Source organism: Mobula birostris, chromosome 25 (genome assembly GCF_030028105.1).
Source record: "Mobula birostris isolate sMobBir1 chromosome 25, sMobBir1.hap1, whole genome shotgun sequence".
In the NCBI taxonomy this organism is placed as follows: domain Eukaryota; kingdom Metazoa; phylum Chordata; class Chondrichthyes; order Myliobatiformes; family Myliobatidae; genus Mobula; species Mobula birostris.
In genome coordinates this window covers 21700451-21715165 of record NC_092394.1, presented here as the reverse complement: position 1 = coordinate 21715165, position 14715 = coordinate 21700451, and the positions used below count along the sequence as shown (strand labels likewise).

The window sequence follows — 14715 nt, the reverse complement described above, 5'->3', positions numbered from 1 at the left end:
TTGTGAGTTTAATTGTAGATAGCTAGTCTATTTGCCGATAATAATCATGATTCCTGTTAACCTCACTTATTATTATAGAAAAATCTGTACTTGTTGACATTTTCTTGTACAAAGCAATTCAATCAGTTGGAATTTCAGGAATAAGGTCATTATCAATTGTTAAACTTCCTTAGAGCTGGAAAAACAGTATCTGGGAATTTCAGGCTTTGCGAAATACAAAAGAAACTGGAACAAAATTATTTTGAAGTCTGTGACAAAACAACTACAGGAGCGTACAGTCAAAATTCCCATTCACCATCATTTCTGAAACTGAGTAAGACAGTCTGCTGGATTCTGAATATTCAGTAAACCTTGATTTCCACAATTTCTCACAATGGTACTGAATTTCTGGAAACCATCAGGATCTGACACAAATCAGAGGCCATCTGCTTCCCTCCTAGCAGACAGATGACATCTGGCAGCCTGCTGTGGAACAAGGAGATACTGAAGGCAGTGAAAGAGCACAGACATAAACTGCATTACCCAGAAACGTTTTAAACTTCAAACAATTTAATGTTTATCATTTTTATTTTAGTGAACAGGATTCCCAGAAAGATCAAAGGAAGTATTTTGGTCTTTTCATGATGATAGCGACGCACTGCTTCTCAAACACAAATAAACATGCTATCCCATTTCCTTGGATACAAGACACTAACTGTTAGTCAACGTGGTCAAGGAGTCGGCAGTGCTGCTCTGAGAATTCCCAGGAGAAGGTGCACAAGAGTTGCTCAGAGCAGGAGCATATTTTCAATTTGCTGCCCTTGAAAAGGGCCACAGAAGATGCATTTCACTTTGATCGGTTATCTTCCTAGAGAAGCAGAATGCCTATGGATCTCACTGTAGATGCATCTCATGTAATTGTATTGAGGACCTAGAAATATACGCTCAGTGGCCACTTTATTAGATACACCTGTACACTTGTTCATTAATGAAGATACCTAATCAGTCAACATGTGGCAACAACTCAATGCACAAAAGTATGCAGATATGGTCAAGAGGTTCATTTGCTGTTCAGATCAAACATTAGAATGGGAATAAATGTTACCTAAGTGTCTTTGGCCATTGACTGATTGCTGGTGCCAAACAGGGTGGTTTGAGTATCTCAAAAACAGCTGATCTCCTGGAGTTTTCGTGCACACAGTCTCTAAAGTTTACAGAGAATGGTGTGAAAAACAGAAAATAAATCCAGTGAGTGACAGTTCTGTGTGCGAAAATGCCTTCTTAATGAGAGAGATCAGAGGAGAATAACCAAGCTGGTTCAAACTTACAGGAAAGTGACAGTAACTCAAATAACCATGCACTATAACAGTGGTGTGTAGAAGAGCTTCTCTGAATGCAAAGCACATTGAACCTTGAAAGTGGTTGGGCTACAGCAGCAGAAGAAAACACAGGGTTCCACTGGTCACAGAGTGTATATTAGCATGCAACTAGGAAATGGATGCCTGTTCTATAACCTTCAGTGGTGTTTGCAAGACACAAACCCTTCCGCAATACATCAGTAAAGCCTGCCCTGGTCCACCTCTAGATGGCACACAAGCAGATCTGAGGTCAGCTTTATGAATATGATCCCCTTGAAATGCCACAAACCCATCAGGGGTGTCTTTGCTCCCCACCCACCATTACCCTCTCGACTCTACCCCATATCCAACCCTGCTTCTCATCACACCACATTGGCATAGTTCTGTTCAGAGAGGCAGAGCAGTAACGCAGTGATAAGCAGACAACACAAAAGTTGGCGGTGTTGTGGATAGTGTAGAGGATTGTCGCAGATTGCAGAGAGACGTTGATAAGATGCAGAAGAGGGCTGAGAAGTGGCAGATGGAGTTGAACCCAGAGAAGTGTGAGGTGGTACACTTTGGAAGGACAAACTCCAAGGCAGAGTACAAAGTAAATGGCAGGATACTTGGTAGTGTGGAGGAGCAGAGGGATCTGGGGGTACATGTACACAGATCCCTGAAAGTTGCCTCACAGGTAGATAGCGTAGTTAAGAAAGCTTATGGAGTGTTAGCTTTCATAAGTCGAGGGATAGAGTTTAAGAGTCATAGGGTAATAATGCAGCTCTATAAAACTCCGGTTAGGCCACACTTGGAGTACTGTGTCCAGTTCTGGTCACCTCACTATAGGAGGGATGTGGAAGCATTGGAAAAGATACAGAGGAGATTTACCAGGATGCTGCCTGGTTTAGAGAGTATGCATTATGATCAGAGATTAAGGGAGCTAGGGCTTTACTCTCTGGAGAGAAGGAGAATGAGAGGAGACATGATAGAGATATACAAGATATTAAGAGGAATAGATAGAGTAGATAGCTAGCGCCTCTTCCCCAGGGCACCACTGCTCAATACAAGAGGACATGGCTTTAAGGTAAGGGGTGGGAAGTTCAAGGGGGATATTAGAGGAAGGTTTTTTTACTAAGAGAGTGGTTGGTGTGTGGAATGAACTGCCTGAGTCAGTGGTGGAGGCAGATACACTTGTGAAATTTAAGAGACTACTAGAAAGGTATATGGAGGAATTTAAGGTGAGGGGTTATATGGGAGGCAGGGTTTAAGGGTCAGCACAAAATTGTGGCCGAAGGGCCTGTACTGTGCTGTACTATGTTCTATGTTCTATAATGGTTTATAGTGCCAGCAATCAGAAGATCAGTATTCAACTCCCATTGCTGTCTCTGAGGAGACTGTACATTCTCTCTGTGATTGTGTGTGTTTCTTCCTGGTGTCCTGGTTTCCTCCCACATTCCAAAGGTGCATGGGTTAGGGTTATTAAGTTGTGGGTATGCTATGTTTGCACTGGAAACATGGTCACTCTTGTACACTGCCCCCAGAACATCCTCGGGCTGTGTTGGTCATGACACAAATGATGCGCTTGACTGTATATTTTGATATACATGTGACAAGTTATGTTAGTCTTTATTCTTTGACCACAGGCACTCAAGCCTAACCATTGACCCTTACCCCTGAATAATGATTGCAACCTCTATCTCAAACACTTGAATGTAATGTCCCATACATAACAGAAGACCTAAATTCTGCTGTCCCAATCTCACTTTACCCTGATCACTGGAAGTAAACCCTCACCCCACATCCTCTGCAAACTCACTCTACCAACCAGCCCCATTCTCTATCCCTGGATATGACGGATGTCCTTTGCAAGCTCTGTGCTGTTGTGACACCTGAAGAGAAGATCTTACCCCATGTAGTCTTGATTCAGTACATGAGACCTCGGGCCGATTGCACTCTGAAGGTCAACATGCATTGTCCTTGATGGCCTGCCATGTGGCAGCTGATTAGCACATTATTCCATATATCAACCAAATTCCAGGCAGTAGTTTATATCTTCCAATTTAGACAGACATATGCATCCAAAGAATGATCCACTGCATTGACAAAAGGTTCATCATGCTGTATGAACTACATGAATCAGCTCCATCTTGTCTTAAAACACTCAAAGCTTTCAGGGAAAGAGACAGAGAGAGAGAAAGAGTGAGAGAGAGTCAGAGAGAGGGAGAGGCAGATAGACAGAGACACCCACTTGAAAAGAAAAAGTGGACAGAAAATCTTGTCATGGTTAAAAACATGACTGAAACCAACAGCTGTCTCCAATAAATCTCCTGTTGCAGCTATATCCTCTGCATCTATTATTTCAAATCATAAGACCTTTAACCTGAAATATGACCTTACAATTTCAGATAATTGCAAACATCACAGTCTGACTGGAATGCAGTAAAGAAAGACACAGGGGCAGGAAAAGTCATGGGAAAACCAGGATGTTATACAAATAGTACAATTTGGGCAGCTTACCAAGCACAAACATATTTTTTGACAAATTTTATTCTTAAGTAGAGCTGCAATCAATTCTAATTTTTGTCAGGTAACATGTTCATGTACTGGTGTCCACATTCTAAAGTCACAACTCCCTGCCAATGTTGATCCCAATACAATTCAAGCAAGCACACCTCAGTAACTATGAAACTGTATCAGTGTTTGTTTATATTTGTTTTTTTGTAGATTATATTGTATTTTTTATTTGTCCTGTAAATGCAAGAAAATGAATTTCAAAGTTGTATATAGTAACATGTACATACTTTGAACTATTGGGCAGATTCACTATGTTCAATTTATGAGGTTTGAGAGATTTCATTCACTGTAAACTTGGAACCATTGCAAATTTGGCTCCTGACCTCAATGATCAATTCATCAAATCTTGCTTGTCTTGAATAACTTACTGCCTGAAAAAGGATGTAGTGCTTTCCCAGCATATATGATGAATAAACCCTTCTTGGTTTTCAAGCTGGTTACAGTTTCCGATTATAACCGATGTTCGATGACAAACTCTCCCATCTTCTTCAGGGATGATGCCTGGGCCTGTCTAGTCCAGTGATATTTATACCGCTATATTCTGTCCTTTCTGATTGGTTAAGCTTCATCCAATCAGATTTCCACTGGCCCGCCCAAAAAGAGTTTATTTGGTATTTACTGCCTGTTCCATCGCTGGCAGTTGGACTGTGGTCGGGTGCTTCCAGGATGCTGCATCAGCAAGCTTGCGGCGCTGGAAGCTCATGGCAGGGAGAGTTTTCTTCCTTCTACCGTCTGCGTGGGATGATGGGACTTTGAAGAGGCTTTGAGACTTTTTTTTACCATGCCCATGGTCTGTTCTTCTATCAAATTACGGTATTGCTTGCACTGTTGTAACTATATGTTATAATTATGTGGTTTTTGTCAGTTTTTCAGTCTTGGTCTGTCTTATGTTTCTGTGATATCACACTGGAGGAACATTGTATCATTTCTTAATGCATGCATTACTAAATGACAATAAAAGAGGACTGCGCGTCCTCATAATCTAATCTAATTTAGGACAGCATTGAAGTCGTCCATCTCTTCTGGAGTTCAAGGCTTCCTTCATTATGTCAATAGCTTCCTTTCGGTTTTCTCTACTGTCAATCATGCAAGTCCCAGGTAGAGACTCAGGAATACTGTTGCACTCAGATGCAGAAGGTTTCTTCATTGCTGTTTCTGTAACAGTTTTGTTTGACCGGTTAGGGTTGTTAACCCTGAGCCGAACACCCGAACCTGAAGGACCACTCTTAGTCTGCCCTCAATCCTTTGACCTGTTTGGCATGGATGACCCCACCAAGAGTCAAAGCCCTGACTTCAGCCAACATAGGCCTCCGGGTCATTGAAGAACGCAAGCCTTCACACCATGACAAGATTGTGATCTTCTAGGAGGTGTCTCGAATAAAGCTGGGAGTTTTACCCTGAGGAGGATAAATTGTCTTGTCTTGTCTTGTCCATACTGCACCAACCACCGCTGCTAGGCTATAAGTGTGCAGGAGCAATGTGTGCTTAAGGGCCTTGCTCAAGGACACAACACGTTGCCTCAGCTGAGGCTCGAACTCACGACCTTCAGATCACTAGTCCAATGCCTTACCACTAAATTGGGAGGAAGGTAATTCCAAAGGATAAAAATAGACAGCAATTCCATTTTGGAATAGAAATTAAATGTGATTAAATTTAGTGACTGTGTTGGACTGCAGATGAATATTTTGAATTATGCTCTGAATCACTCTGATAGAAGAGATAAGAGGCCATCAGTGTGGGCTCACACATGGAGAATAGACAGGGCTGCAAACACTTTGGGAATGTAATGCTGGAAAAGTGGCCAGAATAATGTTTTGCTATCACAATGAACAGATAGAAGGCGTAAAGTGATACAGCATGATTTCACACTGAAATTCCTTGAGTTGAATGATCATAAAGTCATAGAACCACAGAGAGATAGAGCATGGTTACAGGCCTATCAGCCCATCCAGTCTGTGCTATCAGCCACCTGCTTGCACTAATCCTACATGAATCCCGCTTTTTATTCTCTTGCATTCTCATCAACTTCCTGCAGATTCTATCACTCATCCAGACAGCAGGGGTGATCCACAGCAGTTGTTTGAACTACCAACACACAGGTTTTTGGGATGTATGGACACCCAGAAGAATCCCACACAGTTTTTTCAAACAGACAGTGCATGAGGTCAGGATTGAAGTGGGACTCTGGCCCTGTGAGGCAGTGGCACTGAGGTCAACCAACAGAAAGCAGGCCAGAGACTTCCTACTGTAAGGGATTGAGACTGGAGGAAGGTCACCTCAGCTGAGCATTGAATACCCTTACCCAGCCAGCTCCACAGGATCGTGCAACCTAAGTACGCTGAGGAAATTAAATGGAAAATAAATTCATTGCCTGGCTTCCGGGACTTAATCTAAAGCAGCATAATTTTGATTTCTTTCACTTTCATCCCATTTTATAGGACAGCTGTGGAAGAACGTGTCCTGGAGAAAGTAGCTGTGGAGATTGCAGAGGCATTAGCAATGATCTTTCAGAAGTCGATAGATTCTGGCATGGTTCTGCAGGACTGGAAGATTGCAAATGTCACTCCGCTATTTAAGAAGGGGGCAAGGAAGCAAAAAGGAAATTATAGACCTGTTAGCTTGACATCGGTGGTTGGGAAGTTGTTGGAGTCGATTGTCAAGGATGAGGTTACAGAGTACCTGGAGGCATATGACAAGATAGGCAGAACTCAGCATGGGTTCCTTAAAGGAAAATCCTGCCTGACAAACCTATTACAATTTTTTGAGGAAATTACAAGTAGGCTAGACAAGGGAGATGCAGATGATGTTGTACATTTGGATTTTAAGAAGCCCTTTGACAAGGTGCCACACATGAGGCTGCTTAACAAGATAAGAGCCCATGGAATTATGGGAAAGTACATACGTGGATAGGGCGTTGGCTGATTGGTAGGAAACAGAGAATGGGAATAAAGGGATCCTATTCTGGTTGGCTGCCGGTTACCAGAAGTGTTCCACAGGGGTTCGTGTTGGGGCCGCTTCTTTTTATGTTGTACATCAACGATTTGGATTATGGAATAGATGGCTTTGTGGCTAAATTTGCTGATGATACGAAGATAGGTGGAGGGGCCGGTAGTGCTGAGGAAACAGAGAGTCTGCAGAGAAACTTGGATAGATTGGAAGAATGGGCAAGGAAGTGGCAAATGAAATACATTGTTGGAAAGTGAATGGTTAGGCACTTTGGCAGAAGAAACAAACAGGCAGACTATTATTTAAATGGGGAGAGAATTCAAAGTTCTGCGATGCAACGGGACTTGGGAGTCCTCGTGCAGGATACCCTTAAGGTTAACATCCAGGTTCAGTCGGTGGTGAAGAAGGCAAATACAATGTTGGCATTCATTTCTAGAGGAATAGAGTATAGGAGCAGGGATGTGATGTTGAGGCTCTATAAGGCACTAGTAAGACCTCACTTGGAGTACTGTGGGCAGTTTTGGTTTCCTTATTTAAGAAAGGATGTGCTGATGTTGGAGAGGGTACAGAGAAGATTCACTAGAATGATTATGGGAATGAGAGGGTTAACATATGAGGAACGTTTGTCCGCTCTTGGACTGTATTCGTTGGAGTTTAGAAGAATGAGGGGGGACCTCATAGAAACATTTCGAATGTTGAAAGGCATGGACAGAGTGGATGTGGCAAAGTTGTTTCCCATGATGGGGGAGTCTAGTACGAGAGGGCATGACTTAAGGATTGAAGGGCGCCCATTCAGAACAGAGATGCGAAGAAATTTTTTCAGCCAGAGGGTGGTGAATCTATAGAATTTGTTGCCACGGGCAGCAGTGGAGGCCAAGTCATTGGGTGTATTTAAGGCAGAGATTGATAGGTATCTGAGTAGCCAGGGCATCAAAGGTTATGGTGAGAAGGCAGGGGAGTGGGACTAAATGGGAGAATGGAACAGCTCATGATAAAATGGTGGAGCAGACTTGATGGGCCGAATGGCCGACTTCTGCTCCTTTGTCTTGTCTTGTCTTATGTTGGCTAGCAGTTTACATGACAAGACAGATACATTGAGTCGGAAGTCATATGGCATAGAAATAGACCCTTTGGCCCATCTGATCCATGCAAACCCAGATTTTCAGCTAAACCAGTCCCGTTTGTCAGCGTTTGGTCCATATCCCTCTAAATTTTTCCTACCCATATACCTGTCCAAGTAACTTTTAAATAATGTACCTGCCACAAGCAGTTTTTTCTGGCAGCTCATTCCATATACTGATCCAGTCTTGGTGGAAAAACATGCCCTCTGCTTCCTATTAAATTTCTCCATTTGCACCTTAAACCTATGCCCAGTAGTACTTGGTTCTCCAACTATGAGAAAAAGACTGTGCACACTTACCCTATCTATGCCGCTCATAATGTTCTATCCTCAATTCTCCTACGCTCTAATGAAAACAATCCTAAGCTGCTCAACATCTCTGTGACTCAGATCCTTGTGCCCTGGCAACATCTTTGTAATTCCCTCCATACTCTCTCCAACTTAATGCCATCCTTCCTTTAGCAGGGTGATCAAAAGTGAATACAATATTCCTAATACGGCCTCACAATGTTTTGTCCAACTGCAACACAAATTAGTTATTTCCTTGTTTTACGTCTTATAATACAATAAAATAATGTGGCAAAGCAGTTTTTCCTACCATTTTTTAAGGATTTCTTCTCTGCTCCATCTTTGTATTTGCTTATGACTTCAGCTAGCTCTCTCAGGTTGATGTACCCTGAGACATCATTATCCCATTTCTCAAACAGCGCACTCAGGATTATCGTATGTGCCTTCTGTCGTATTTCATGATTTGCCTGGAAACAGAACCAGTCATTAAAGGCGCGGTTTAAGAAAGAGAAATCCTTCTGCCAACGTGTCTTTCCCGCCGACCTTCCAGTTCCATGTTTGAGCAGAAGCCAAATCCAACACATTACATGATGGCCAGATATCCAATTACATGGAAAGATAAACTGAACGTGATCAGAGGTGACTGAGAGGAGTTGAATACTGAAAATTCTTTAAGATGGCTGAGGGAATAGCAAACATTCATTTGTGACAGGATCCTGAATTTGCCCCTATGAACTGTGCTTGTTTACCCCTATTAACTGTGCTTTTGAAAAGAGAGAGAGTTATTTAACATTGATATCTTCATATCTTGTTTGGAAGAGAGAGAGAGAGAGAGAGAGAGACAAAGACTAACTGTTGGACTGTCACTTTAAGGCACTGGAAGTAACTTTTAGATTTCTGCTGATTTGGAGAGAGAGATGGCACTGAGCTGCTCGTAAGTTGCTATGGTGACCGAAGGCAGCGTTATCTAATGGACAATTGATGTTATGATTTTTTCGGCAGTGTGTTGATAGTTCCCAAGGACATTCGCCTGCTAGTGCATTTCTTACACAGAGAAGGGAAGGAGGAGTTATTTGAATGACAGCTGGTATCCAGTACGGTGAGCTAAATAGGAGGTCAGATGATATAGTCATAGTCATAGTCATACTTTATTGATCCTGGGGGAAATTGATTTTCATTACAGTTGCACCATAAATAATTAAATAGTAATAAAACCATAAATAATTAAATAGCAATATGTAAATTATGCCAGGAAATAAGTCCAGGACCAGCCTATTGGCTCAGGGTGTCTGACCCTCTAAGGGAGGAGTTGCAAAGTTTGATGGCCACAGGCAGGAATGACTTCCTATGACGCTCTGTGTTGCATCTCGGTGGAATGAGTCTCTGACTGAATGTGCTCCTGTGCCCAACCAGTACATTATGTAGTGGATGGGAGACATTGTCCAAGATGGCATGCAACTTGGACAGCATTCTCTTATATATAGACCTCAGACACAAGTTTTGGACACTGAATGAGCATTGTTGTGCCCGCAGAAAAAGTGGGTTTTGGAGGATCGATCAGGCAAATTGATCAGTCGCTCTTTCAGTGAAAAGGAAAGGGGTTGACTGGTGGGGAGTTGTCCATGTGTCCACCCTCACCTGGATGATAGCTCCACCACAGAAAACCGGTCCCCTTTGTTAGAGTCACGGTCGGTGACTTTTAAAGGATTTTGAAGAACAATGAGAAGATCGATGGCGTCAGCTCACCTGAGGATTCAAATCTCTCCCTCTATCTCTCTCTCCATCACTACTCAACTCAATACCACTGAACTGAACTTTACTCATCATTGTAAGGCTGTATCTTTTTACCCTTAGACTTAAAGAAGCTTGGTTTTTCATACATATATTTCCACACTTACTGATATACTTACTTATATATATATAATCATTGCTAACCTGTTTGATTTATCTACATTTATATTACTGTATTGCGTAGTTACTAATGAATATTATTAGTTAATAGCAATACTAGACTCCAAAGTGTTTTCCATCTCTGCTGGTTCTTTATTCCCGTCACTACGAGGTGGCATAGATTTGAGGCTGTTGATATCAGAATCTTGAAAGGTCCTCTTATATGATAAGATGGACTCTTGACCTTATGATCTACCTTCATATGATCTTCAGTTTATTGTTCACCTGCACTACACCTTCTCTGAGGCATTTACACTTCATTCTACATTGTTATTGTTTTACCTTTTTCTACCTCAATGCACTGTGTAATGATTTGATCTGTATGAACAGTGTGCAAGAAACTTTCCACCATATCTTGCTACATATGACAGTAATAAACCAACACCAATAGGTCTGAGGTAGGAAGGTTAGTGGGTGAAGGTAGGATGCAACTCATTGTCTAAAAATCAGTAAAGACAGAAACTCTCACCAGATTCAGAAAGTCAAATTATTTAATCATAGAAACCTACAGCACAGAAATAGGTACTTTCCGCCCATCTTGTCCATGCTGGCAGTGATGCCTATCTATGTTAATCCAGTTTACCTACGTTAGGCCTATAAACTCCTATACCTTTCTTATCCATATTCCTGACCAAATGCCCTCTAAACACTCCAATTTTTTCTGCCCCCCCCCCCATCTCCTCTGGCAGCTCGTTCCACATATTTACCATCCTCTGTGTGAAAAGTGTACCCCTCAGTTTTGCTTCAAATTTCTACCCCCTGACCTTAAACCGGTGCCTTCTAGTTCCAGACATCCCTGACTTGGGAAAGTGATTCCAATTATCTATCTGGTCTGTACCCATTATGATTATATAAACCCCTCAGCCTTTTAATTCCAGAAAGTATGAACCCAGCTGATCCGATCTCTCCTTATAAGTACAGTCCTCCATTTCAGGTAATGTACTGGTGTATCTCATCTTCTCTTGGTCTACTGCTACCTCATTCTTTCTTCAGTGTGGTGACCGACACCGTAGATAATACTCCAGGTAGTATCTATCCAATGTTTGCAGTGTTGAACTGTGCTTCCCTAACTCTCACGCTCAGTACCTCAGCCTATAAAGCCAAGCATATGAAATACTTCTCCTCAACCCTATCCACCTGTGTGGTCACTTTCAGTGAGCTATAGACTTGCAGCTTACTCTCTCTTTGCATGTAAATGATTACATTATATAAAGTCAGAGGAAGAATGCACTAATCCCATCCCTATTATTCACCTAAGAAGCAGCATCACCCCAACCCTCAGTTTTATAAACTGTCAACAGGACAACATAAGAGCAAGAAATCTAAGCTCAAACAGAACCAGGTTACTGGGGCTTTATGGCTGGATTCCAGAGGAACAAACCTAGCGGGTCAGGTGAGCCATATTTGAATATATGGGCCAACGTTTGGACATGTTCTGATGCAAGGCTGAATGAATAATGATCACCAAAGGCAAAAGTTGAAGTTAGCAAGAATTTCAAAATAAGTCTTACGTACCAAAATATTTGAGAGTCTCTTACACTAACTATTTCACCAAACTGACTTTTAATATTCTCTTCACATGTTATGAACAGGACAGAATTCACTTCTGCTGTTCAGTCATTACAAGCTCTCACCAATGGATTTTTTTTACTTAGAATAATATTTGTAAACTAGACTTAATAAAACACATCTAAAGGTGGAACAAAATTGTTATAGGCAATACTGGAAACAGATGAGAAGCCCCACGTATGGTATGAGGAGTGAAAATGTATATACAGTGACAGAAGGAAAATATTACTGGAAATAATCATGGAAACATCTGGGACTGTGGTTTGGAGAACTACCCTGTGACTCTTTTAATTTGAATCTACTGGATGGCAGATTGTATTCAATTCTTGGGGGCCCAGGAATATCATAATGAATAAAACCTGATGCAAATCCAAATTTTAATTCAACTATAAAATTTGATTATGCTCCTAGTTTAACATCTTCATGTTTCTGCACATGTTCTATTTCTGTATCTATGCATCGTACAATCCCCTTGCCCATGTATTCTTTTTGAGATATAATTTCACAGATAAAAGCCACTCTGTAATACTTGATTTATCTGCCTTTCATTTATATGGAAGAATAGCCAGAGTCACATACAATCACCGTGGAATAACACTGGATTCTGTCCTCAACCAGTGCGTGTGTTTTCCATTAACAGTCATGGGCAGTAAAATACCTGAAATAGTGCTGTAAAAAGGTCATGTGACACAGATGATTAAAGGAAAATGAAATGAGATTGTCAATAAATCTATGATCTGGTGAGTGAAGGAAATAATTTGGATATAAAGGAGACAAGACATAAAAGGAAATATCGATGAGTCCCATGGATCAGTTCATACAGCTGCTGCTTCACGGTTCCAGCAAATTGGGCTCAATTCTGACCTTCAATGTCGTCCCATTCTGCCTGTGATTACATGGGCTTCCTCCAGGAAGTGTTGTTTTCTCCCAGAAGCCAAAGTCATGTGGGTTGGCAGATTAATTGGCCATTATAAATTGCTCCTGAGTGTTAGAACTTTGAGGGAAGTTGTTCGGAACATGGAAAAAATGAGTAACAGGGAAAATTGATGATGGTATGGGTTTGCTATGTAAGCTGGCAGGATCACAAGGAAAGAAAAACATGAATGCTGTAAGGAAATCCTCCTGTGATGTAAGGGAAAAACATAAATTTTGAAAGGCAAAAAACTGATGGCAGAGTTGGAAGGATTATTCACACATTCACTTTAATTTCAATATTACATCAATATTACTAGAGGCGGAATCAGGAGCAATTTGCATGATTTACCTGAGCTAACTTTTTCAATTTTTCCTCTTTGGTCTCTTTGTATCTTTCCTGAATAAATTTTATCAGGTTTTCTCGAGGTAAGGACTCAGTAGTACCGCCCACAAATAATTCCATCAGCTGAACAAACTGACAAGTGTCTATGAAATCCTTTTTAAAGGGACTTGTATTCAGAGAAAGACTTTGGGCCTGGAGATCTAATAGATTGGTCGTCAGATCTGTACAAAGGCAAGGGAAGAAATTCAATCTCTATGTCTAAGCAGTATTTATATGGTTACTTACTTACTGCCTGTTAAGCCACTAGCGATTAATGCAGCAATGAAGGTTCTCCATCTTTGACAGTGTTCAGGGCTTCCTTCATCATGTCAGTAGCTTCCTCTCAGTTTTCACTATAACTGTTGCACACGTCCAGGTGGAGACTCAGGAATACCATCACACACTCAAATGCAGAAGGATTCTTCATTGCTGTTTCCATAACAATTTTGTTTAACAGTCAGGGTTGTTAGCCCTGAGCTGAACCCCCGAACCTGGAGGACTGGTGAACCGTTCGTAGTCTGGCCTCTACTCTTTGACCTGTTAGGCATGGGTGACCCTACCAAGAGCCAAAGCATGAAGCCCTGGCTCCAGCCACCCATAGCTCTCTGAGTCATTGAGGTATGCAAGCCTCCAAAGGTTGTGGTCTGCTTGGAGGTATTTATATGGTTAGTTATGATCTTAATACAAAATCTAAAGAACCATTTAGTTGATACGCAGACTAAAATCTTCAACCTGTATTTGTTACCTAAAGGGTCCCAATACATTCTTTATTCTTTTCAAAAGTGGTCAGATTGCACTGTTACCATAGAGCCAGAGAGCAGCTAGCCATGGGGATAATGACCAGCCTGCACCAAGCACTTGCCGCTACACTATATGGAGGTAGTGAAGGTCCCTGCAGGAACACACCTAAAAGCTTACAGAATGATTCCAGACAAAAAGGGATATCATTTGCATGGAAGGACTGAAAAAACAGGAGCTGTGCACAGAGAATGTTGAATTAGAAGCTGTTAGAGATGTCTAAACTCACTGAGGCTTAAACAAAGAAAATGCCTCCATTGGCAGAACGACTGGAGACAGAAGAAGCAGATTTAAGGTGACTGGGTAACATGTAGAGAAAAGTTGTCATGCAATCTTTGGACATGTTATGTGAGTCACCAACTAACTGCTTTTGAGGGAGATAAGTAATTACAGAGCTTTGGGAAAAGAGCCAGGATTTTGAATGATTTGGTTTATTTTGGCAGAGGGCTGGAATAGACTAAATGGGCTGACATCCTTTCTTGTTCCAAGTGTACAGGTCAAAGCCAGAGGAGAGAACATGAAGTAATCTTCATTGTACAATTTACACCTGTGCAAGCTACCATCAATCTGCCCATTCTACTTAGAGTAACACACATAAAATACTGGAGGAATTCAGCAGGACCACCCAAATTTTGTGTGTTTTTCTCCGGATTTCTAGCATCTGCAGAATCTTTTGTGTTTGTGACCATTGCACCTTTAGTGGCCTCGTGAAAGAGTTATGACTTGATTTCATCTCTCTCCTTTGATTCCCAATGCATTAAATTAAATGACACTGTAAATGTAAATCTTCAACTTTATGTATTACAGAGCCTAATATAAAAATACGTGGTACTTCAGCTAGCTAGACAGTGGATGCT

The 14715-nt window shown here is 41.4% G+C and overlaps 1 protein-coding gene across 1 annotated transcript in view; it reads right to left on the bottom strand.

Annotated features, from left to right (window-relative positions):
- The window catches only part of LOC140187851 (uncharacterized), a 135572-nt gene that overhangs the window by 49613 nt on the left and 71244 nt on the right, over positions 1-14715 (bottom strand). Inside the window, exon 6 of the mRNA XM_072243648.1 lies at positions 8555-8887. Within this exon, the coding sequence (XP_072099749.1) occupies positions 8555-8887 (333 nt within the window). The remainder of the gene's footprint in view (positions 1-8554; positions 8888-14715) is intronic.